Genomic DNA, 24487 nt, shown 5'->3' with positions numbered 1-24487 from the left:
GTTTAGTGTAGCAAAGGAGGACAGCATGGGAATGTGGACTTTCACTGTTTAGGAGAATCAGTTAACAATCCATCACACAGAGATCAGGTTACATGCAGGCTCCCCGCTACTGGTCACCGCCTTCCTGACACCACTGTTGTCTGTTACTGCTGTTTGTGGTCTCACTTTCCTTTCCCCCTGGCCCCCTCCCACCCCCCTGTGTTTGTCCCACCAACTGTTTGCGTATATAAATCAGCAGGAAACTTTTACTCTCAAACAATTTATTCATATCAAAAACACAACACACACCAATGTAGCACACATTACAAATCCATTTTAAGCAGTAATAGTACCAACAAACCAAGACACAAGCGTTATGTACAGTAGAAAGCATCGTTACCACCTGTATCACACTCTTAGACTGTAAATTAATCACATTTATTAAGCTTTGGAAGTACTTTTAACATGTTGATCGGTGTAATTTAACCACCCCTCTAATAGTGCTGTGTGAGCGTCGTTAGGGCGATACCATCAGAGAGTAGTGGTGTGGAATGGCATGATGTCAGCAGATCAGAACTGGGATCTGTTAATAATGAGTAAGATCTGATAGAGACGAGCTTAAGGAGAATAAAAGCTGACAGAGGATCTGATAGGGAGGCTAACCGCAGTTCCAGGGAGTGACAGTCCGAGGCGGCTGCAGCTGACTCAGCCGTTCCTGTGGGAATCAAAGCCGTTCTAGTCAGGCGTCACACGCTTTCCTGATCTCAACTGTCTCCGTCAGCGCAAACATACCCTTTTTTTCTCTCCCTCTCCCTCTTTGTGTGTTGTTTTTTCTCAGCACAACATTTCTTAAACAAAGTAAGATCAGACAGGGTGAACGGCTCAACTGTCTTTTCAAACGCAACCCCTCTCCCTACGAAAGTCTTCTTAAACCTCTGTGCCCTCGCGGTGATAGATGATTCCCGTGGAGCCCAGTGCTGGGTAGAAATGCCCGCTGGAGCCGCTGTACTGGCTGAGGATGGGACTGGAGTAGCCTAGAGAGGAGTGGGTGGGGGAGGAAGTGAACACGGGGGGCGCCGGCACCTGTGGTCCCCACTCGGAGCCGCTGGAGTTGGGGGAGTAGGTGCTGAAGGTTCCCGGCTGCGTGGTTCTGTGGGGCCCGTCCAAGGGGTGGTTGATCTGCAGCGGCCTGCTCAGGCCGTCGCCCCCCACCTCGTTCGTTGCTCCGGTGGAAACCGTAGACATCTCGGATAAGAAGCTGCTCAGGCACGGCGTGGGCCCCGACAGGGACGGGGAGGGGATTCTCTCCGGTGGTGGGGACATGTTGAGGGAGGGATGCTTGGGGCTGCCCCTCTCGCTGTCGCCTGACTCCGGGGCCCCCGGACCGCCGTCGCCCCCGGAGAGGGTGTCCGACTTCCTCTTCCTTTTACGGCGGAAGTTTCCGTTGTCAAACATCTTTTCGCAGTTTGGGTCAAGCGTCCAGTAGTTGCCTTTACCTAAGAAAGAAGATTCAGTTTAGATTCGAATTCATGTAAATGATCTATTTTTCACTTGTCAGAACTTGTTGGTTTCATATGATAAAAAAAGACAGAATGATATTTGAATATTACCTGGATCATCCTCGTCTCTAGGTACTTTTTTGAAGCAGTCATTGAGGGAAAGGTTGTGCCGGATGGAGTTCTGCCAGCCCGCTTTGCTCTTGTTGTAGAAGGGGAAGTTATCGGCAACGTATTGGTAAATCTGACTGAGCGTCAGTCTCTTATCGGGGGCTCCGTGGATCGCCATGGCGATGAGTGCCGAGTAGGAGTAAGGAGGTCTGACCAGCTTCATCAAATCTTCTTGAGATGGGAGACTGAACCAGCTCAGTTCTCCCCCCGGACCTCCGTGTCCAGCCGGGCCCAGGTAGGGCCTCTGCATGCCGTAGTGCTGGGGGACGAAGGGGGGTCCGGGGTTGCCCGGCGGGCTGGTCGTCGACAGGTACGACGGCGTGTTGATCCCCGAGCTGTTAAACCACAGGTAAGGGTTCGGGGGTGAGTTGGTGTAGTCGCCCAGGTCGTAGGTGGTTGGAGTTGTCCGCTGAGGACTCGGCAGAGAGGGAGGAGGGTAGTAACAGTCGCCGTACATGCTGAGTTCAGGGGGCTCCTGGCCCAGGCTCGGGAACTGTGGGCCGCACCGAGGAGGAGACTGGCTCTGGGTGTCAAACGAAGACATTGTCCGGTTCCTTCTCTCACCTCAGCCACCTCTTAAGTCTTCACCTTTAGTCGTCCGTCCTCTCTATCGCAAACTGGGGATTTTCTCACCTGGCAAAAATCTCTTTTCCAGTCTTTAGTAGGCGTTTCAATGTGAGCTCCTGCGATTTTTGAGCTTTAAAGTCTGAGGCTACTCTTTTTCACTCCTTTCTTGTCTGTTTGCCCTTGCGCTATGTCAAAGTGTCACCTGTCACACCTGCTTTATCTCTTCCCTTGGAAACGCCTCCTGTAGAACTTGATTGGTTGTTTTCTCAGGTGAGAAGTCTGCCTGGTTCTCTCTCGTTTTTTTCCTGTTGTCAGCTAGTTCAGTCCCCCCAGGGTTTTTCTTCACTTCCATTAAAATAATTTTCCATTCATGCAGCTAGTTCAGCATAAACTGAAATAATTTAACTGAAATAATTTATTAAAAAATAAACTGATTTTATTTTCTGGTTGATAATTTAGATGCACAGTTGAACTGAAATTAGACGTAAACCTATTCAGGCTATTCATATTTTGTTTTATTAATTTGTTCCATTTCTTTAAATAACTTTTCCTGCCTATACGCTACGCCTCTTGTGGACAATTTATCATGAAAGCATGAAAGTTACAGTGACATAATTTGTGAGAATTTTGATCGATATTTTCTTTTTTATATTTCTAATATTACATTTCAGAACATTTAATAGTAAAACACACTGGCATTCTCCGTTATTTATAAATAAATAAAATAATCATTAAAAAGAGAAAATGTGCTGAAAACATGCAACAGCATTCCATTAAATCATTGTTGGAAACATTTTTCTTTTTATTATTTTTATATGAAAATGTTATTTTAGAAATTTGGAGAATTTTCATAAAGGCCATACCAGAAAAATGAATCAATAACAATAAAAGAAGGAAACAAAAAGTGTGTCAGGGATTAGCTCACAGCTTTACAGGTGCACAATAAAGTAATGTTTCCACCAAAAACAGATCCAACAGTTTAATTTTAATAAATGGTGAACCACCAATATATGCCATGAAATTAGAGGAAAATGTATTGACTGGGGAAAAATGTTAATAAATGTTGAATTACACCAGTTTTTGTTTTCTCAATTATATTTATTCTTTAATTATTTTTTTAAGTAGCTTAATTTATGAGTTTCTTTTCCCTTTTATAATGTAGGCTACTTTTTAAATGTATTGATTATTTATTTCTATATGTGAATACTTCAATCCATCCAAACCTAACAGAGCTAAAACAAAAATAGGGGGAATTTGTCAAATAAATAAAGACGTAATGTTTGATCGTAATTGGTCGACGGTGCGCATGCGTAGTTCTGCTTCAAATTATCAAGAAAATTTGGATTTCCAAAAAGACCTAATCCAGAGTCCAAGAGGTGAGTTGGAAGTAATAATACGTATTAAACTTTAAATAATACACATTAACCCCACATAAATAATGTAATGTGGGGTTTTAACAGAATAACTCCGTGTAGGCAGGCTAACGCGCCAACGGTCGCCAGACTGCCTCCGTTTAAAAGCGTTCACCTTTGCCACCGGGACGGTTTTGGTTTTGGTTGATAAAAACTTTCGTGTGACCACTAAACAGGTCGGTACACTCGCGAGTCAGTTAGATGGCGGACTTGTCTAGTTCCCCGGCGCCTCCTAAGACGCGCAGAGACGACACGCTGGAGCTGGACGCGGATCTGGAGAGGATGACGGAGGACGTGGAGAACATGTCAGGTGGGTTCACTCTGATTTATGGTTCCGCGTTACATCAACGCAGAGCCTACGACGTAGGGCACGCGGCGACGCGCACCTTACGCCGTAGGCGACGCCGTCGATGTAACGCGGAACCATAATTCAGACAACAGTTAGGACTGTAAACCCGTGAAAAGCATCAGATCCATGCAGCCCTCCCTCCCTGTGCACCTGTAGTGAGTCAAAGGATAGAGTTTAAAATGTTACTGCTGGTCTACAAAGACCTGAATGGTCTTGGACCAAAATACATTCTGGATCTGTTAGTTCCTATGAAGCTCCCAGACCCCTGAGGTTCATCTGGATCTGGTTTGTTGTGGTTCCAGAACCAGAACCAAGCAAGGTGAGGCAGCGTTCAGTTATTCTGCTCCTCACCGGTGGAACAAACTTCCTGTAGACCTGAGGTCTGCTCCAACTGTAGATCCTTTAAATCAGGGTTAAAAACATTACTGTTCACTGAAGTGTACTCTTAAATTAAACCTGCTGTACTCTACTGCCCTTACCTTTTAACAACTTGTGCTTTTTATTATTTTACCTTCTTTTCTCATAATTTTATTTCATTTTATTTGTTATTTACTGTCTAATTATGTCTTGCCGCTTTTAATGTTGATGTAAAGCACTTTGAATTACCTTGTGTTGAATTGTGCTATATAAATAAACTTGCCTTGCCTGTGCACCTGCAGTGCAGCTGAGCTGGATGACGTACGACATGGTGGAGCTGCGGACCCGGCCAGAGCTGGCGTTGCGCATGCGCGAGCTGGAGGAGGCGTACCGCCGGTGCAGAGATGCGGTCTACGGAGAGGCCTGCCAGGTGACCCCCCAGCAGCCCGGCCAGGTCAGAATCAGAATCAGCTTTGGCCAAGTTTGAACATTGCCCGACAAGGAATTTGACTCCGCTTATTTCGCTCACTGTACCCAGTTTTATAAATAGCAAACGGCAAATCAACAAATGTTGCACTTATTAACATATATACAATTTAAAAAAATGAAAGGTGCAGCAGTATGAGGTAGACATGGTAATGACGGCTCTAAATAAAATAACATTTACAGGACTGTCTCAGAAAATTACAATATTGTGATAAAGTTCTTTATTTTCTGTAATGCAATTAAAAAACAAAAATGTCATACATTCTGGATTCATTACAAATCAACTGAAATATTGCAAACCTTTTATTATTTTAATATTGCTGATTATGGCTTACAGTTTAAGATTAAGATTCCCAGAATATTCAAATTTTTTGAGATAGGATATTTGAGTTTTCTTAAGCTGTAAGCCATGATCAGCAATATTAAAATAATAAAAGGCTTGCAATATTTCAGTTGATTTGTAATGAATCCAGAATGTATGACATTTTTGTTTTTGTAATTGCATTACAGAAAATCACAATATTCAAATTTTCTGAGACAGTCCTGTATACAATTTTTGAAGAAGTGAAAGGTGCAGCAGAATGAGGCAGACATGGTTATTGTTGGAAGGTGCATTGTTACAGCATGTGATAGTGTTATAATTACTGTTATTATGACCCCCAGGAGCCCTGCTTGGAGCTCCCCCAGGAGCCGGACTCGGACCCCTGTCCCGGGACTGCTGCAAAACAACACACCTAAAAACAGGACGTCAAGTGTCTGCTTTCAGATGAAATCGTGACATGTTGCACTATTTTTCAAGTTTAATGTTCCAAGTTTCATCTGCCTGCTTTAAAACTAAGTTATTCAGCGACTGTTGGTGTCACTGACTTGATGTTAGTTTGCCTTTCATTTGTTTTGTTTTTTTGGAAGTGTTGTGATCCATTTAGCATGCTGTATTAAATAAACATATTCAGTTTCCAACTGTTGTGTCTTCTTTTGTTCTTTTGTGCAGAACTTAAACTTATATAATATCCACCAGACTTGACTTATATTTTAGATCAGATTCAACTTTATTGTCATTACACGTGTACATACAGGACTGTCTCAGAAAATTAGAATATTGTTATTTTCTGTAATGCAATTACAAAAACAAGAAAGAAAGGAAAAAAAAGAAAAGAAAGAAAACAATTAGAATATTCTGGGAATCTTAATCTTAAACTGTAAACCATAATCAGCAATATTAGAATAATAAAAGGCTTGCAATATTTCAGCTGATTTGTAATGAATCCAGAATGTATGACATTTTTGTTCTTTTAATTGCATTACAGAAAATAAAGAACTTTATCACAATATTCAAATTTTCTGAGACAGTCCTGTAAGTACAGAGCAACAAAATGCAGTTTGGCATCCAATCAGAAGTGCAACAGAAAGTATTATAGTAAATACAGTATATACAGATTATAAATTAAATAATGCAGAGATAGAAACAACCTATCTGAGGTTGCTAAACTAGTGCAAATATTCAGTGCATATTGACTTGGGAGTGTAAAAAAATGGCATAAAGTGTCTACAGTTTTGAAATGATACTTGGCATAACCCTGTTTGCATGTAATATGCATGAATATGTTTTTACTTTCCAGATGGAAAATACAGAGAAGGAGGCAGAACGAGCCGTTTCCTCTGCCTGCATTGACTTGGAAAACATCCTGAGAGGGCTGGACTCCCTGTCTAACAGCATGAATCAGCTGGCCTGTATGTTTTTGACCGTTTATCTTCAGCCATCTACTTTTCACCCCCTACGTTGCCAAAAAGCATCCGTTTTCTATATGCATTGCTAAACCGCTGTCCCAGATTCAAAATGAGATAGTGAAACGTGGATATTAGATACACCAGCTTAGCCTGGCGTGCACTTGTCTGCAGTCCAGACTCACAGGATGCCACTCGTCTGTCAGATTGGGTTTTGTTGATGGGTAAATAGGAGTAACTGAAGGATTTCACACACATGGTTGTCCATAAGTCCTTCTGATGCGACGCTGTGATGTCAAAGCTTTTAGTCTGCCACAGGGGACAGATCTGGGTTTACAGCCAGAATAATATATGCCAATTTGTCTCACTCAGCTATAACGATGACTTACGAGGTTTAAAACTCTGGATGCATAATGTAAACATAGCTGACATACTCTTACTTAAGTCTCTACCAAGTCATGACATAGCAGTTATACATAATGTTGGCTTTATTTGTGAGGAATGCTGTCAACTTCATGCTTCTGCCGACGTTTACATTCTTAAATGTGTTTTTTTAACATAATTGTATAAACTTTACACATTAAATAACTATTTTGTGGCATTTAATTAGCTTCTGTTCTTCTGTTAAGATATGGGCACATGAAAGGGAAACAGTCAACACAAAGATGTTGGTTTATTTACAAAGTCTGACATGAAATACTGCTGCAGTTTGAAATAAAAGGAGAGAATTGGTAGAGACAGGGTATACTATTACATTTTTTCTCGCTCTGGCTGTTTGGATTGAGGCGTAATAACACTTGGGTTTGACTTGAGGCATCTGTGACACGAGATACTCTGTTTCTGCCGGCAGTGCGAACCCATCTGAAGCAATGCGATCTGATTGTTTGCGTTGGCCACCCTGAGAAGCTGGCGTTTCTCAGGAAAATGTCAGAGACGGGGAAGCAGCAGCCCTCAGCCTGACCCGCGACTGAGACGCGAGGAACAGAGGTAATCCCGCGTATCTGAGGCACGTCGTTTGGAAAAAACATGCAAACAGTGTTTATTAAAGACAGCGACGGTAGAAATAAGAACAAAATGACCTTTTGAGACTCTGAAAATTGTGACATTTGTTCAGAGGCTCCTAGAAGGAGCAAGATCATTTGCATGTGAAAATTAGCATATAGGAATATGAATGTAAGAGTCCGCAGCGAGCCTGGTGCTGGTGCTGGGGCTGGTGCTGGTCAAAGCCCCGCAGGGTGCAGCAGACAAACCAAGTAAGGAGCTCCCTTCAGAGCTGTGGACGGTGGCATCCATGAGCAGCAGCAGCGCTGTGTCTATAACCAGTACTCGAGTTGTAAAAAAAAATCAGGGGGGATGGTGGATTTTATCATATGGGGACAGATAATTTGTGCTGATTACAAATAATATAATATATTACAAATAATAGCACTGACCAAAACACCTGCAGAAATACTGCAGGAATGACATAGCAGCAGTTAAATGCAGCCTTCTGTAAGCTTTAAATATCCACTGGGCTTACATCAAATACATCAAAACACAACAATAAAAAACAGTTTTCTGAACTTATCAATATGACTCTGTCCTTCACAGGATAAGTAAAATGGATCACTGCAAAAACTCAAAATCTTAACAAGAATATTTGTCTTATTTCTAGTTAAAATGTCTCATTTTAGTAAACAAAATCTCATAACACTTAAAACAAGACTCATCACTGGAAAAAACAACAATTTTCACCTGTTTCAAGTAGATTTTCACTTGAAATAAGTAGAAAAATCTGCCAGTGGAACAAGATTTTTTTGCTTGTAATGAGAAGATAAATCTTGTCCCACTGGCAGATTTTTCCTACTTATTTCAAGTGAAAATGTACCTGAAACAGGTGAAAATTGTCAAATTTATTTATAAAGCACATTTCACACGATGAGCATGGACTCAATGTGCTCAAATACATAAATAAACAAACAAAATTACAGGTTTACAGAAACAGACAAAAGTATGTCAAGAGAAAAACAACAATAACAACAATAATTCAATTTTAACAAAAGTGCGATCACTCAGCCAACCATGTAGAATTTACTCAAACGCCTGTGCAAAAAGGTACGTTTTTAGTCTGCTTTTGAAAGAGGGCTGTTGGAGCAGACCTTAGTTCCTGCAGCAAGGAACTCCAGAGAGTGTAGTAGTGACTGAAAGCACCATGAGCAGATCTAGTGTGAATTCTGGGTATGATGAGGAGACTCTTACTTGATGATCTAAGGGATCTGTCCGGTATGTGTTCAAAAACCAAACACACGAAAGATGACAAGGAGCTGATGATGCAGCGCAGCGTGAGTCAGCTTCAAACACTCCCTGAGGCAAGATGAGAACTTTTCAGTTTGGTCTATCAGAAAACTTTTTAGTTTTCAACTGCTTTTTGGTTAAACTTGAGATTGTTGACACCATCGCCTTGGTTACAGTTCATAATGTTGTAAAGCTTGATTAAGCAGCACTAGGCTTCAAATTGCTTTACATCAACAGCGGCAAGACACAATTAAACAGTAAATAACAAATAAAATGAAATAAAATGATAAGAAAAGAGGTAAAATAATAAAAAGCACCAGTTGTTAAAAAGTAAGGGCAGTAGAATCCAGCAGGTACATCTCATTCTTACAATGGCAATAGAGTGTGAAGGTGCTCAGAGCTCTTTGAGCTGACTGTCCCCATCAAAGATCCGTTCTTCAAGATACAAAACCGTTTACACAAACATATCACACCGCTGTCCTGTAAATGATCAGTTTCAGGTCCATTTATTTGTCTTTTTTACAGAAGGAGAAGGATCCAGCCTTAGACCTTGTTCACCTCTATGACAGCTGGCCACCTTCACCTCCACACCGGTTCTAAACCCTGAACTCACCATCAAACATTTGTAGTGAGATAATAAACAGAAAATAAATACTTTGGTTTGTTTTCAGTGCATTTTCATTTTGAATCACCTAGTTTTGTACATGTGTCATTCTGTTTGAGGATTAGAGTCCAAAGCTGTAACAATGATTGCAAAATAAGCACGGCCCGTGGAAGAGGAGAGGGGAGTCGGGTGTCTCCAGCCCGTGCAGTCGGCTGCCATGAACAGAGCTGTAAAGTTGTGGTTGATAAGGGAGCTGCAGAGCTGGATCTTGGTTATATTTTGACCAAAGTGTGGGATATATGCCATTAATAACTGGAAAATGTGCCAACTTTTGGAAGCAGTATGACATACAGTGGGGCAAAAAGTATTTAATCAATCACAGGAAATCACATTGTAGGATTTTTAAATAATTAATTTGTAAGCTATAGTGAAAAATAAGTATTTAGTCAATTACCAACAAGCAAGATTTCTGGCCATCAGACTTGTAACTTCTTCTCTAAGAAGCTCTTCTGTCTTCCACTCGTTAGCTGTATTAATGGCACCTGTTTTAACTCATTATCAGTATAAAAGACACCTGTCCACAACCTCAAACAGTCACACTCCAAACTCCACTATGGCCAAGACCAAAGAGCTGTCAAAGGACATGAGAAACAGAATTGTAGACCTGCACCAGCTGGGAAGACTGAATCTGCAATAGGTAAACAGCTTGTTGTGAAGAAATCAACTGTGGGAGCAATTATTAGAAAATGGAAGACATACAAGACACTGATAATCTCCCTCCATCTGGGGCTCCACCAAGATCTCACCCCGAAAACAGACCTGAAACATCACTGCTTTGCATGGAGGAACGGGTCAAAGCACCACAGTATGTACAGACCTGGAGAAGGCTTATGGTTATGTACTTTATAACGGTTATGTTACAAAGTACTGAGTTGAACTTTTTTTATTTTCCAAATATTTATTTTCCACCACAATTTACAAATTCATTCTTTAGAAATCCTACAATGTGATTTCCTGGATATTTTTTCTCTCATTTTGTCCAGTTGAAATGAATCTATGATGACGATTACAGACCTCTCATTTTTCTAAGTAGGAGAACTTGCACAATCAGTGACTGACTCAATACTTTTTTTACCCAATGTATATTATTTAAATTGTTATTAGGGAAATATGTAACAAAAACAATTGCAGTGAATTCGTTTTTTTTCTTTTTTCTTAAAAATGAAGCAAGTATTTGGGTGACAGTAGTGGAAACGAGGTTCTGTATATTTATTCTACAACGTCGCCATCTGCTGTTTCGCCGCCAATAGCGCTCGTGTTGTGTAAGTAATACTCCCAATACTTTTTAAGGCTTTTATTGTCTATTGTTTCAGTTGCATAAGTGCAAATGCTGGCTTCACTTTAATGTCACATTGTTCTGTTCAAACGTGTTTGTCCTGGCAGAAGTTCAGTTCTTTTCTAAGCAGGATGTGTTGGCAGCTGAGATTACTCTGTGGTGAAACATGAGACTAAATACTGTCTAATTAATTAATTACTAATCTAATTGACAACCAGAGACGAGAGTGGTACCTTTACAAAATTTTGACAGCTTTTCTATGTAATTTTCCCCGTGTAGACTGAATGGCTCCTGTTTCAGGAGCACTAGATGAGTCAGTGGTCATAACAGTGCTGCCCCCTTGTGGCCATTATTGATAACGTTTGGCAACATCCAGCATCCAGATGTCCCATGATAAATGAGGAGCGCATACTGTACTTAATATTTGAACCAGGGAAACCTGCCCCTATCCATTTGTTGTGTGCTGGGTTTACAAATTAGAAAACTGGTTCCAGGTCAGATCCTTAGCATTCAGACATGGTTTTGGTTTGGTTTTCAAAATCCCTTTATTCCACCATTGCAGGTCCTAATACAAAAAATAATCAATATACACAGAAAATTATTGTTGGATCAGAAATTGAAAAGCAGCTCTTAGGGGGCACGGTGGCGCAGCTGGTAGTGCAGCGGTCTCACAGCAAGAAGGTTCCCCCATGACTTCAGCACCACACCCTGGGTGGGGTTGGTGAAAGGATCTTTCTGTGTGGAGTTTGCATGTTCTCCCCGTGTTCCCCTGGGTAGCTAATGTGAGCTACCCTCACAAAAACATGCACACAGTCCTGGGCTATACATGCCCCCTCTGGCCAACCGGGGCGCCAGATGGGGTGGGGAGGATCCGGCTGGAATAACGTGATCCTTCCACGCGCTACGTTCGGCCGGAGAAGCCCCACCCTGTCTGGTGAAAAGATGCGGCCTGCTCAAAAAAAATGGTAAAAAAAATAATTAAAAAAAAAAAAAAAAAAGAAAAGCAGCTCTTCATCCTCCCCCACAGAGCACAACACCCTCCCAACAGTCCACATGTTGTTGAAGGCCATCATGTTGTCCATCATCTTATAGTAGGAGTGTTCAACCTTCAAACGGTAGCCCCTTCAGTAGCCCCTTCAGAACCAGCACTGGCTCCAAGCAGCCGGCACCTTGAAGCTGGTTTCAGTTTAGCAACACCCGAGATAAAGTTCAGCATTACATGAACACATTTCCTTTTAGCTGAATATTTAGGGCCAAAAACAAACAAGGCAAATGAAAAAACCTGCCCAAAACCCTGAAACCACCCTCTCAAAAGGTCAAACAAGGCAGACAACCGTGCACACTCCACAAATAAAAGTGATAAGGTCTCCGAAAGCCCACAGAAAGGACAGCCCTCCCCCAGCTCCGGATCAAGGTGCGCTCTGTATCTGTTCGTGGCTATAGCACCGTGTACAATCCTCCACTGGAGATCTGCTGTCCGCTTTTCAACAGGCAGCTTGTACAGGCACCGCCAGCTGCCTTTCGGGGAATCATCTGGACCAAAAAACCCAGCCCACCTCGACTCCCTAACTCCATCCAACGACCGCAGGTTCAAAACCAGACATGAGAAAATCAAACATGTGACGTCACCAGATTTTAAAGTCTTGGAGGAGACTTCAAAACATCACTTTCAGGCCACAGCGAAGATGGAGTTGGATTTGGGGGGCATAATTGAACTGAAACATTATTTTACCTTGTTGACTGTGTTTTTGACCTGCAAATAAAATAAACATACTGTTGTACAATTAGCTGTACACTCAGCAGACATACAGAAAAAGCTTTATTTTAAGCTTCTACGAAAGGCTTTCATTTTTGATATTAAGAAGTAATCCCATGAATATGCTTAGGCAAACAAGCAGTATGATACAGTTAGAAGTATTATAGTATTTGCTGGTTTCGAGTAATTGTAGCAGAATTGCAGACTTAGAGGCTGGGGAACACAAAGATATATATACTGTATATATATATATATATATATATATATATATATATATATATATATATATATATATATATTATATAAACTTAGCAAAACAAGTACGAAACTGTGCCTTATAGGTTATTTGTTTGTTGTAACAATGCTTCTTGCTATAAATCTTATACTGGTGGAAAACTGCTTTATTTCCCTATTAAGGGGTGCCACGTTTGTAAAGCCTATGGATTTGTGGGATGATGAAAATTTGCCAAATCCTCTATGGCAATTTTTTCCTTTTTTCCTTTTGGTGGGCGAGATGATTGAAGTTTGAAGTGACAATATATATTGGCAATTTAACAATTGATCCATTCAGCAAAAAGGAGCCTCGTGGTGTGTGGAAGAACCATACACAGCCACAACAGCCTGGTGCCTCCTCATGCTGGGCTCACACTGCTCTGAGATCCCATTCTTCATTTAGCATTTCTCACAAGTCAGCCAACGTGGTTGTGGCTTGAACAGCACACCCAAGCTGACCCCACAAGTGTTTAATGGGGTTGAGGTCAGGGCTGCTGGCAGACCTTTCCGTCCTCTCTACTCCCAAATTATGAAGGTGTTCTCTGATAAAGCCTGCTCTGTTGGGGAAAGTGCTGTCATCTTGGAGGACAGAGTTGGGTCCCAGACTGTGGAGATATGGGATTGCCACCGGTTGCAGGATCTCATCTCGATATCTCTGCATGGAGATTACCTCCAATGATCACGAGCCTCAATTTTCCTGTAAGGGAGATGCCTCCCCACACCATCGTACTGCCTCCACCAAAAGATGTTACTCTGTCAGTGCAGCAATCAGCATAGCATTCTCCGTGTCTTCTGCACACTTTAACCCAATAATCCAACTGCCGTAGGCGGAACCTGGACTCCTATACATAACGTTCCTCTGTGTTCAGGTTCTAGTGTACGTGATGACGACACCAGCGCAAACACGCCTGATGGGGAAATGCAGTCATGGTATGGGCTCCTAGCAGCCATATGAGACCTGAGGTTGGCTGTATGCAGTCTGTCCCTGGTTGTCTGGGTAGAGAGATTTCTGCTATATCATCCTGCAAACCTTGACTGCAAATCTGTAGAAGACAGCCTGCAGTAGTGCTGAGGAAACGGTTGCCCCCTGTCTCTGACATTCCCTGTTGTATGGACCTTGGCCTTCAATTTGGAGATGGCACTAGAGCTCACTCAAAACAATGCCACATAACTGGGGAACACCAGCTTGAAGCTGTCCTGTGTCCTGCACGCGCCCGGTCCAGATCAGTCAAACGTGGCTACTGATTCATGGGGCAGACATCTACTGACCTCTGTAGCGGGGCCCATGCTCACATGTGCTTCTCCTCAGTCTGTGGATAATGGAGAAGCATATGTGTCCACAGACTGTGGAGGAGCAGCATGTCTCTCTCGGTCTGTTCCCGAGAGGGTTATCCTAAAGCACCATGAACTCTGCTCCAGATGCACCACCCTTCATCTGTCACAGCTGGAGAGCTGGCTGAAGACCCCAAACCCCTGCAGACCCTCTTAAATTCATTACTTCAACTGGTCGTGAGCAGATGATTTAAGTGCTTCAAACATAAGATAAAAAGTAGTGAACATACTGCAAGTTTCCATGTTTTATTTACCAGATCGACTGGATCCATGTACTTGTAATCAGTTGAAGCACTTCATGTAAGTGGGTCAGCTCTTTTTTCAGTCTGGAAATGATCTTTTAGTGCATGCCATGTACATAACACGTTTGCTCATAGATTGATTAAGCCAGATGTATTGAATTCAATATATGATTTAAATACATTGTGCAGTTATGAGGAAAATCACAATTATCAATATGTGTCTCATTTTCTATATGACTAACTGTCTTAGTCCATGTAATACAAGAATAAAAGCAAAGGAAAACAACGTTCTCAGACTGATGTACAAGTGTGCACAAATGATGTATTTCTTACACTTTTCTGGTCCGTCTGCAAACAGACAACAGTCTGTGATCAGGATATTCTTATTTTCAGCATTACCAGCAACGAGCCCCCTGTCCATGGAGTCGATGTTCAGCTTTGCTCAATCAATGGCTTGCAGATGCAACTCAAAGGCATGTTTTGTATTCTCTCTCACTGTAAGTCTCTCGTTTGAGAAGGGCTTACAAGATCTCAGCAGGGTTTAAGTCAGATGATGGGGTCTTTATTTGGTTCTCACTTCAGGCCTGTAGTGGCCGACTCAAACAAAGGAGAACTTGGAGCTTTGTTCTGCATAAAGAGTAAAGCCTTATTTACTCTTCTTCCTGAGAGAGTGTTTTGACGGTTTATATTGTCATGTTCCAGTTTTCCGATGCATTAGCCATGTTTCTCACCACCTTGTATGTCTTGATATCCTAAAAGCTACACGTTTGATTGCATGGAAGGACCATCTTTGCAGTTTAGCTATTAACATTTTTTTTCTTTTGTCCGTTTCAGTCAAATATATTTTGAAGCCACGCTACTTTAAAATGCAGCTGTGCATAGTGTGTTTTTCTTTTTGTCCCAGTGCACCTTATCAGACAGAGGGTGTTGATCGCCTACAGCCACAGAGCACACGCGGTTATACGGTGTGGTTTCATTGCTATCACCTTTTCTTTTGAGGGAACATTAGTCAGACACATGCTGGCTTCTTTTCAGTAACAGATCCACAAAAGTAAGGGGTTCACTGGACCACTCTGCATCACTCTTTACCTGCCTTACAACATGAAACCTAAATCAATGAGCTCTGTATGTATTTGGAACATGAGCCTATACTGTACCTGTATAGCTTCTTAGAGATGTGTGTCATTTAGTGGTTTTCTGCACCTCTCCTCTCTAATTTGTAAGTGAGCTTGTGTTGGGTCTTGTATCCCAGCAGCAGCCCGTCCCCTGTCAGGCCTCCCGGTATCTCACACCCAGGTGATAGAGGAAGGCAGCTGGGAGTGGAGGTGATCAATCACACTCAGATCCTCTCAGACCCCCAGGCCTGTCTGAGAGACTCTATGAGCTTCCTCAGGGGGTCCTTGTGAGAGTTCCCTCACCACCCCTACCCCACATGAAAGACACGACTATGCTGCATCAGGCACGAAAGCTGGTGTAATTACAAAGCAGGTGAGACACCGGCTTTGTTTCATGCAGAAAGTGTTCAACATATGCAGGAGGTTGCATCAGAGCATCCCACCTGCGGAGCAAAGCCCAGCCGCAGCATCATATGGGACCAATATGGAAGTAGGGATGTACTCAGCGGAGAGCAGAGATAAGGGCCGGATAGCTGAGGGGTGAAACCTTCATTAACGCTCAGCGGGGCATCATGGGAAACACACAACAACCCCATCTAAACAGACAAATGGGAAGGAGTCATGTGTGTATCTTTTGCTTAAATTTTTGGGGTATTTTAGCGCTTTGCTAGTTCCTTCTTGTACTGAAAACGTGAATTGTGAGCATATCAAGTACAGGACTGTCTCAGAAAATTAGAATATTGTGATTTTCTGTAATGCAATTACAAAAACCAAAATGTCATACATTCTGGATTCATTACAAATCAACTGAAATATTGCAAGCCTTTTATTATTTTAATATTGCTGATCATGGCTTACAGCTTAAGAAAACTCAAATATCCTATCTCAAAAAATTTGAATATTCTGGGGAATCTTAATCTTAAACTGTAAGCCATAATCAGCAATATTAAAATAATAAAAGGCTTGCAATATTTCAGTTGATTTGTAATGAATCCAGAATGTATGGATGTATGTATTTTAATTGCATTACAGAAAATAAAGAACTTTATCACAATATTCTAATTTTCTGAGACAGTCCTGTATGTTTTATCTATATATGAATTGCTCAGGTGTTGTCATGTCTAATTCATAGAAACATGTGAAAATATAAAATCCCTTTTTGGTTAACTACTTTTCCCACAGTTCTTCTGAATCTGAATCTGCTCAATGATAATTGAGGTTGAATCCTCTCATGTGTATTTACTACCTATACTGTAACTGGCCTATAAAAGGGAGGGAAACATTCCAGCAGAGGCGGTTTATGTTAAACTCACACCCCCTATAATGCCCACGGGCACGGACCCCCTGAAGAAGTCAAATATCCACACCATCTGTCATGTAGCTCGGAGGATGTCAGATTTATGACACGTCCAGCTGAGAAGAAGATTTTGGAGATACAGGGGGCGAGAGGAGAGAAGGAAGTGGATGAATGACTCCTTCAGGCATTGGGAGGGGAGGGAGGGGGGTCCTCTTAGATCTAATTACTTTCAAATTACAGATGTGGGAATCAACTTTCTTTCTAGGTGGAATTTGGCTTCATCAGAAGCGTCTCCTCGTAGTTGCAGAGCAGTGACCCGATATATGCTTAATAAAACCCCGAATCAGCTCCGTCAAGGCACTTCCCGTTGCGCTTTGATGTAAAGGGCTGCATTTGCATCACTTGTGGGATGTGACACAGACGAGGAATGTCACTGGGGCAAATACCTTCCACTTGTGTTGGAAATGCTTTCCTAATTTGTCTTTCAAAAGGCTCGCTGCTCTTTTAATGAAGCCAATACACACTCACATCAAAGGGGCTGCTGGAGCAGCTCTGGATCAACACCTTGGATAGGTGGGAGATGCACCGTGTTAGTCGTGTAATCCTCTGTTAAGTGTATTCAGCCCTGTACTCTTCTCATTCTAATTTGTTAGTTCTGTCACAAAGGTAGTCCCGATAAGTAGCGATTAGTTGATCTCGAGGTATTGAATGAAATGCAAAAAGCGTTCATGCATGGGCATATCTTTATTATTATTAAACAAGGGAAGAAACATTCATAAATATATATTTGAGTTCATACATGGAGACATTAAAAAAAAGAAATGAAAAGTGCAAATATTTAGTAAGATTACAAATACATAAACCTCTTTTATTGTCATTTGGGTCCCCGGTGTTTCCGCCTGACCCCGTGGCCGTCCACGGCGTCCCTCCTGGCGCACATGTGCTTCACAATAACCTGGGAGCAGTTCTCGCAGTTCACCTTGCAGCACCAGTGGAACTTGCAGTTGCAGCTGCTCTCCACCTCCGTGCGCCTCTCCTCCACCCGCAGGCCGCAGTCGTGGCACAGCCTGCGGCAGCTGCGTCTCTCCCAGGGGCCCAGGCCGTCCCCGGGCTGCAGGCAGTCCCTTCCCTCGGTGCCCTGCAGGCCCAGGCTGCTGTTCCTCCGGCAGTAGTCCGGGGAGTCCTCCAGGTAGATCAGCTCCGAGGCCGCGATGGTGCCAAACGCGTCCAGGATCGCTGCGCGCGCGTCCGCGCTGTTCCCGGCCCTCATGCGCCTTTTGTCCACGTCCAGCTTCTGAGCTTGACCGTGCTTGAGCTTTAAGTAATTGCCGATTTCCCTGAAGTCAGACAGCTGCGTCCAGCAGGTCTGGACGCTGCAGCTCTCCGACATGCCGTGGCACCTGCAGACGCGCTTCAGTGTCGCCCTCACGGCCTGTTGGAAACCATAAGGTATTTCGTTTACAGCAATTCTCTTGCAAACAAATAAGACGAATAAATACTTTTTTGTCTCAAAAATAACCAACCTGCCGTCCAGCTGCGTTGTTGTGCAGGTTTACAGCAGCTCTGCAGTCCTGTCCTGTCTCCTGCGCATCAACGTACAGTTTGGAAATCCTCTCCCCGAAATCCACGTTATCACTGCAGCCCCCCCATAACCAACCTCGACCACCTGCACACAGAATATTAACTGATCAAAAATACACTTCATGCTTCAAAAGTTACCCAATAACTTCCCTGACATCAAATACACGGTAGCCTGCACAGTTTCAAGTCCTTAAAATTATTTATAGAAAACAGGGGAAACATCCTCACCTATTTTTCCATTATTGTTTGGAACATCACAGCCACAGTTTTCAAGGTCTCCCAGACTGCAGTTCCTGGTCAGAGTGTACATGACCCCCGCTGCACTGATGGCGTGGACGAACGAAGTTTCTCTTGTGGCTATATAAGCCCCGGGAATATCAAAGAAAGAAAGAGAGACATTACAGAACATGTCAAATATGCTTATAGGAATGCATGCTATGAGACCTTAATAGACTAAATATCCCCACTTGATTTAAAGAGGGGTTTTTATTCTGCGCAAGGGTCAGAAATGAATGCAATATCAGCATTAAGTCATTTGGATACGCATTCATTGAATGGGGGGATTTTATAAACTCACACGATTCTGGGCAGCAAAAAACACCAAACCTACCCAGTCTCAGTCCTTTCAGCTGGGTTGCGCTGTCGGGACAGTTCCATCTGTCCCACGCGAACTGGTGTTTGCACTCTTCCACCCCGCTCCGCGTGCCCACCTGCACGCTCCTCGCATAGGTGAGATGGGCCTGCAGGGAGGAACATGCGACATAAGGTCTCTGACCTCTTGGGCGACTAATATACAACAATAAATAACCCTGATGTTGTTTACCTTTGGTCCCGTCATCAGAAAGTTGCTGGCCACCCTGTGAGACGGATTAAATAATTATATGAATGGGTCTCCTCCACATTAATGAAATGTAAATATGCGCATGTCTTACCAAGCATGTCCAGGGTACTGTTTGATTAATATAAAGAATAGCCCAAATAATAAATGCACCATTTTTTTTCCTTTGGATCCTTTGCAGAGGTCGGTATTTTGGCCCGGTGCGCGTCAGCTTTCCTCTATATTTGGATGAGGAACAAATGGAAGTGTTGTTCTTTGTTCCGGAGGCCAGAGGACGCTGATTGGGCGGCGGGGTCAGGAAACGCCTATATGCGCACTTCAAAGGACGGTGCTTCTTCCCCAGGCTGGATGACAGCGGGGTACAGAATGAAATCAGAGCGTTTCCATCGACAGACGTGGCTGAGTCGTGTAATTGTATAAATATATTTATTATGTAACACTTTCAGATAAAAACTAAGTATAAAATATTAAATACAATTCACATATTGAACATATTGAAGTCAAATCCAACTGTTCGGCCAAGCATCTCCAATAATGGGTCCCTGGAGGGGACTTGAGTCCTCAAAAACATCATTTGATTTAGTCTGTATGGAATCCATTCAGTAAGATCAAAGTGCATAAGATTATTCCGGTGATTCAATTCAGACCGAGAGTCATTTGCAGGAAAATCCATAAAGCTAAAAAATGATTGATAAGTCCCGAGTCAAAAGTCATTCCCGGCGCGCACGGTGCCTGCGCTTCGTTTTATTTGGCTGTTTCTTCCCACCTTCTTTACGCGTGCAATAGTATTTCGTGACAACTTGTGTGCATTTGTCACACTTGACGGTGCAGCACCAGTAGAACTTGCAGTTGCAGCTGCTGACGACCTCAGTGCGCTTCTCCGCCACTCTGAGGCCGCATTCATTGCACAGCCTGCGGCAGCTCTTCCGCTCCCACTGGGACGCGTTCTTGTCTCCCTTCAGGCACTCGCGTCCCAAAGTCCCCGGCACTCCCAGGCTGTGGTTCTTGTCGCAGTAATTCGGCGAATCTTCCAGGTAAATAAGCTCCGTTTTGGGGATGCCTCGGAAAGAGTGCGCGATGGCGCCCCGGTTCCCTGCCCTCGCAGGCTTCTTGTCGGCCCCCAGCTTCTTGGCATGCTCGTGCTTCATCTTCAGGTAGGCGCCCACCTCTCTGAAGTCGGCCAGCTGCATCCAGCAGGTCTGGATGCTGCAACTCCCGGACACTCCGTGACACTTGCATGCTTTCCTCAGGGTCGCCTTGACTGCCTGCCAAGAGGGAGAGTTGAAACATTCAGTTATAGATCCTGCACCGTTTTGGGGTGAACATCCTCAAAAAATGATTGGAAACTCAAATCTCACCAGTCTGCCCGCTTCATTATTATGCAGATTGACTGCCGCGCGCGAGTCGTGCCCATCTTCTAGCGCGTCCACAAACAGTTTGGAAATCTTATCGCCAAACGCTGCATTATCACTGCAGCCCCCCCAGATCCAGCCTCTGCCCCCTGAAAGTAAAACAGATCAAGAAATGAACGTATTAGTTATTTAATTGTACTGATGAAAATCTACTTTAGTTGGTTTGGTTTAATTGCAGATGGAAAAGTCATATCTGTACCTGTCTGGCCAATCCTGGAGTCATCGCAGCCGCAGTTGTCGAAGTCTCCCATGCTGCAGTTCTTGGTGAGTGTGTACATCACTCCGGCCGCGCTGATGGCGTGCATAAAAGCCGTTTCCCTTGTGGCTGTAATGCACAACAGGCGAACTTTGATTTATTTATTCATTTGTGTTTTTATTTTACTCTTTATTCAGTTTGGCACCATATATGGCTGCGTAAAAAGAGCTCCGGTGCGCAAAGCGGACACCTTTGGGAATATAAGCAGGGATAAACTGAATTAAAATGCTGGGGTCTTTAAAAAAATAAAATAAAATAAAAATCTTACCCATCCTAAGGCCGCTGTGGGTGGATAATTGTAGCGAAGTCTCTGGGCAGTTCCACTTCTCCCAAGCGAACTGGTTTTTACACTCGCGTACTCCGTTCTGTGCGCCTATTTGCACACTGCTGGTGTAGGTCAGGAAGGCCTTAAAGAAAAAAAAAAGAGTCATTTTCAACTCAAGTGAATAAAAAGGGCAACTTATAATGATTAAATGTGGAATTAAAACAAAATATCTTTAAATATTAAATATGAGAGCCACTGGGAAGGTTTTACACACGACGCATCTCATATTTACCTTTGGTCCCGTCATCAGGAAATTATTCACCGTCCTGTTAAAAGAAAACAAGATATCCGTGTTAAAATCACCTCATGATACCAATAGCAAACACATTCAGGCTATAAAGTAAATAGGAAATCCAAAGGTAAACAGCATACCAAGCGGTTGCCATCTGAAAATGCCATAGTATGGCCAGAGTGAGAAGATGCGGTGCCATGGCAGATGTCCCTGCAGTGGCCTGTGTGTGCTATTCCAGATGTGTGCTCCTGGCGAGGGGAAAGCAACTGATTCCGCAGCTTCACCTCACATGATATTTATATGCTCGACCCCCTTGATTGACAGATTTGTCGTGCAGGTAACGGTTCACTGTGAAAATGTGTCAATGACAACATTAATTGCGCGCGTCCTATAGACAAATAGGAGCCGTCGGTGCGTAAGGGCACTTCAAAGACGTGACGCAGACAGTTAAACAGCCCACCCCTCACTCATTCACCTGTCGTTCCCAGGCTCGGACTCTTGTATAACTTTCCCACGAATTTTAACATTTTTAGGAAAAATAGTTTATTAACATCAAGACAAAATATTAAATTCAGCTATTTTCTCACATTCCTTAATGGAGGGTGGGAAGGCCTGTATAATAAATAACGCGCCTAAACACATTAAATATAGTTAAAAAGCATTGATTTCAGTCATATTGGTTGGATATAGTGAATGCTACCCCGAGGCTGCTTGTGTTGAAGCGTTTGAGACGTGGTACCGGTGTCGCAGGGGGACGCAGCCACTACAAAGCCATCAAACTTTTCAGGGGTGACCCTATATAGTCATGTAAATACTGCCTCACACATTGGCGAAATTGGCATCGTCATGATAATAGGATAATAGACGTATCCATGGGAAACAAGCTGGTGTGAAAATAGTCTGGAATTTACAAGAGCATAAACACATAGGATCTATTGTCTTAAACATTTAATTGCAGTGGGCACTCATTTTATTGCTATAGCCGATGGTGCGTTTTATTTTGACTCTTTACTTTTGACCGAATTAAAAAAAAAGCATTGACATTGGAACTGTATAATAGAAAGCCTGTATTTCACTTCTGCAGTTATCTCTCGAGTTTGTTTTTTTCACATACTCAATGCCATCATCGACACTCATCAATTTCTAGTTTCTGTCATTTCATACTTTTGCTGTGATTTAATGTGAGAGAAGTTAGCAGTAATGATTAACATTATCTTTTTTCGAATTAAATCGCTTACACTTGTCAAATCCCCTCTAAGCTACTCAAAATCCCGTAAAACAACAGCTCACTCAGCCTGCTGGACAAAAGCCGGGCGACTGGGCGAGGTTCTGTGAACAAAGCAGAGCCGGGGGTGCGGATAATCCGCACTAATTAGATATCACCCACATTCATTTTCCGCCAAGACTGAAACTTAGAGCCCCTCAGCATCAGGCTGAGAATAATACAAGCCCATTCAAATAAGTACTTGGGAATCGGTGCTCAACCAGAGGATCATTTTTCACCGGTTGGGTTAATAACAGCAGACAATGGTTCATCCAGCTCCGTGAAGCGATTTCTAAAGTCCGAAACTGTTAAGGATAACTAAGACGCTCGTCCATTAGAGGGTTATTTTCAAGACTTTAACAACATTAATCTTAGTTTATGGTACTTATGAATAATAAAATAGCCTACAATGTTGTTAAAAATCCTTTCTTTTCTTTTTTAAAGAACTGATTGAATCGCTGGCTGGAATTGAATTAGTCTGTAATATTCTTGCAATAGGCCTTTGTTAAAAATGGTAATTAAATAATCTCGTAATTTCAGACACATTAGCCAGCCCAGAGAGGGTTTGTGGAGGTGAGAGAGAAGGTGACAGATTTGACGGGAGGAGGGAAGCTGGCAGGAGCAGAGACGCCATCAGCAGCTGCAGCCAGACATGCGCGTCACACCTTGCTGTTAAGGCCGATTTATGGTTCTGCGTTACACCAACGCAAGGCTAAGGCGTAGGGTACGCGGTACGGTGTACGTAGAGTGCGCGTCGCCGCGTAACCTACGCCATGGGCTACGCCGTCGTTTTAACGTAGAACCATAATTCAGACAGCTGCGCGTTCACACCCAAGTTTAAACAGCGTTTGTAACGGAATTATGTAATAGTTGTCTATAAACAGATAATAGTCCATAAGCCACTAAAAAGAAAGTTGTGTCATCACCTATTAATGCATAAAAAAATGTGTATAAATTCAGTAGAATCAGTTAAAAGGTGGAAAATGAGGCTAATTAGATGCATGTAAATTCTGTTGGAGGAATGTCCAACAAAACAGTTGAAAACTCCCACTTCAGACCTCAGTAGCTTTGCTTTTTTTGCCCACATAGCTTAAAACTTAAGTAAGGGCATTTGTTTATTCAAATTCAACGTAACTAAATAAATAAATACATTGGACAATAAATACAATTATTCCTGTCTTACAAAGTAATCATTTAGACTCTTATGACATGACTACCCTGATGTTAGAAAGCCACTGGGGTTAAAACTATTTATCTAATCAAGTTGTGGTAATCCATGATAAAAAAATTAATAAAAATAATTAAATGACATGAAAATTGCTGCATTTTTAATCAGTTGCTAATTGAACAAGTTTAACTTTTAGTTCCTTATTTGTTACCGGAAAGGTTTTGTGATTCTGAACATAATATTGTTTTTATTGGACAAAGTAAAATTTCAAAATTTACAGAACTGTGGAAGACAATCAGTTCTATGGTTTTTAATCTGATATATTAGCAATTTATAGTTGTGATGATTGAGCATAAGCCTCTTGGATTGCATTTTATATACTGTGATACTGTAATAGGCCTAACCATTTTTGCTTTAGATATGACATACATATCTTAAATCCTAAAGTAATGATATTAGGAGATTTATATTCTGTAAAATAGATTCTGCGTTCTGCTTCTGCATCTCATCATACAAGATATTTTGTGTATTTTGCAAATAAATGACACAGCAAAACGCGCGCATAGTGTTTCCATGTCTTCACATTTATTCAAAAAAGAAAAGTAAAAAGTTTATTAAGAAAACATCCCACATGTGTTGA

At 42.4% G+C, this 24487-nt stretch overlaps 4 protein-coding genes across 4 annotated transcripts; 1 reads left to right on the top strand and 3 right to left on the bottom strand.

The window, feature by feature from the left end:
• Positions 1 to 254: 254 nt before the first annotated feature.
• Positions 255 to 2392, bottom strand: foxi3b (forkhead box I3b). The gene is made up of 2 exons (XM_061726389.1): positions 1590 to 2392; positions 255 to 1475 (listed from the first exon to the last, which is right to left on the bottom strand). Exons 1-2 carry the CDS (start codon positions 2188 to 2190, stop codon positions 907 to 909), a joined length of 1170 nt encoding a protein of 389 aa, XP_061582373.1. The 5' UTR covers positions 2191 to 2392; the 3' UTR covers positions 255 to 906.
• A 1410-nt stretch (positions 2393 to 3802) lies between these two features.
• On the top strand, positions 3803 to 5555 carry syce3 (synaptonemal complex central element protein 3). The gene is made up of 3 exons (XM_061726065.1): positions 3803 to 3935; positions 4634 to 4785; positions 5481 to 5555. Exons 1-3 carry the CDS (start codon positions 3827 to 3829, stop codon positions 5553 to 5555), a joined length of 336 nt encoding a protein of 111 aa, XP_061582049.1. The 5' UTR covers positions 3803 to 3826.
• A 12090-nt stretch (positions 5556 to 17645) lies between these two features.
• Positions 17646 to 19202, bottom strand: LOC133447663 (protein Wnt-8-like). Its single transcript, XM_061726388.1, has 5 exons — positions 19176 to 19202; positions 18963 to 19092; positions 18581 to 18709; positions 18295 to 18437; positions 17646 to 18203 (listed from the first exon to the last, which is right to left on the bottom strand). The coding sequence occupies exons 1-5, from the start codon at positions 19188 to 19190 to the stop codon at positions 17646 to 17648; spliced, it is 975 nt and encodes a 324-aa protein (XP_061582372.1). The 5' UTR covers positions 19191 to 19202.
• A 554-nt stretch (positions 19203 to 19756) lies between these two features.
• LOC133447662 (protein Wnt-8a-like) lies at positions 19757 to 21614 on the bottom strand. The gene is made up of 6 exons (XM_061726387.1): positions 21556 to 21614; positions 21416 to 21449; positions 21127 to 21265; positions 20802 to 20927; positions 20549 to 20691; positions 19757 to 20455 (listed from the first exon to the last, which is right to left on the bottom strand). The coding sequence occupies exons 1-6, from the start codon at positions 21612 to 21614 to the stop codon at positions 19901 to 19903; spliced, it is 1056 nt and encodes a 351-aa protein (XP_061582371.1). The 3' UTR covers positions 19757 to 19900.
• Between the last annotated feature and the right edge of the window lie 2873 nt (positions 21615 to 24487).

The sequence above is a fragment of the Cololabis saira genome, chromosome 7, assembly GCF_033807715.1.
Source record: "Cololabis saira isolate AMF1-May2022 chromosome 7, fColSai1.1, whole genome shotgun sequence".
Classification (NCBI taxonomy): Eukaryota; Metazoa; Chordata; class Actinopteri; order Beloniformes; family Belonidae; genus Cololabis; species Cololabis saira.
The sequence above is the reverse complement of the archived record's forward strand: the minus strand, read 5'-3'. Positions and strand labels throughout refer to the sequence as shown.

What these genes read in the sequence shown, in the direction of transcription:
- LOC133447662 (XM_061726387.1), bottom strand. Translation starts at nt 21,614, where the DNA reads ATGGCACCGCATCTTCTCACTCTGGCCATACTATGGCATTTTCAGATG. An exon ending in TTTCAGATGGCAACCGCTTG is followed by an intron (nt 21,450 to 21,555) that starts GTATGCTGTTTA and finishes TTCTTTTAACAG; the next exon opens with GACGGTGAATAATTTCCTGA. An exon ending in CTCCAGGATTGGCCAGACAG is followed by an intron (nt 20,692 to 20,801) that starts GTACAGATATGA and finishes TTTTACTTTCAG; the next exon opens with GGGGCAGAGGCTGGATCTGG.
- foxi3b (XM_061726389.1), bottom strand. Translation starts at nt 2,190, where the DNA reads ATGTCTTCGTTTGACACCCAGAGCCAGTCTCCTCCTCGGTGCGGCCCA. An exon ending in TAGAGACGAGGATGATCCAG is followed by an intron (nt 1,476 to 1,589) that starts GTAATATTCAAA and finishes CTTCTTTCTTAG; the next exon opens with GTAAAGGCAACTACTGGACG.
- syce3 (XM_061726065.1), top strand. Translation starts at nt 3,827, where the DNA reads ATGGCGGACTTGTCTAGTTCCCCGGCGCCTCCTAAGACGCGCAGAGAC. An exon ending in GGACGTGGAGAACATGTCAG is followed by an intron (nt 3,936 to 4,633) that starts GTGGGTTCACTC and finishes GTGCACCTGCAG; the next exon opens with TGCAGCTGAGCTGGATGACG. An exon ending in CCCCCCAGCAGCCCGGCCAG is followed by an intron (nt 4,786 to 5,480) that starts GTCAGAATCAGA and finishes TATGACCCCCAG; the next exon opens with GAGCCCTGCTTGGAGCTCCC.
- LOC133447663 (XM_061726388.1), bottom strand. An exon ending in GCTGAAAGGACTGAGACTGG is followed by an intron (nt 18,710 to 18,962) that starts GTAGGTTTGGTG and finishes GGGCTTATATAG; the next exon opens with CCACAAGAGAAACTTCGTTC. An exon ending in ACAACGCAGCTGGACGGCAG is followed by an intron (nt 18,204 to 18,294) that starts GTTGGTTATTTT and finishes GGTTTCCAACAG; the next exon opens with GCCGTGAGGGCGACACTGAA.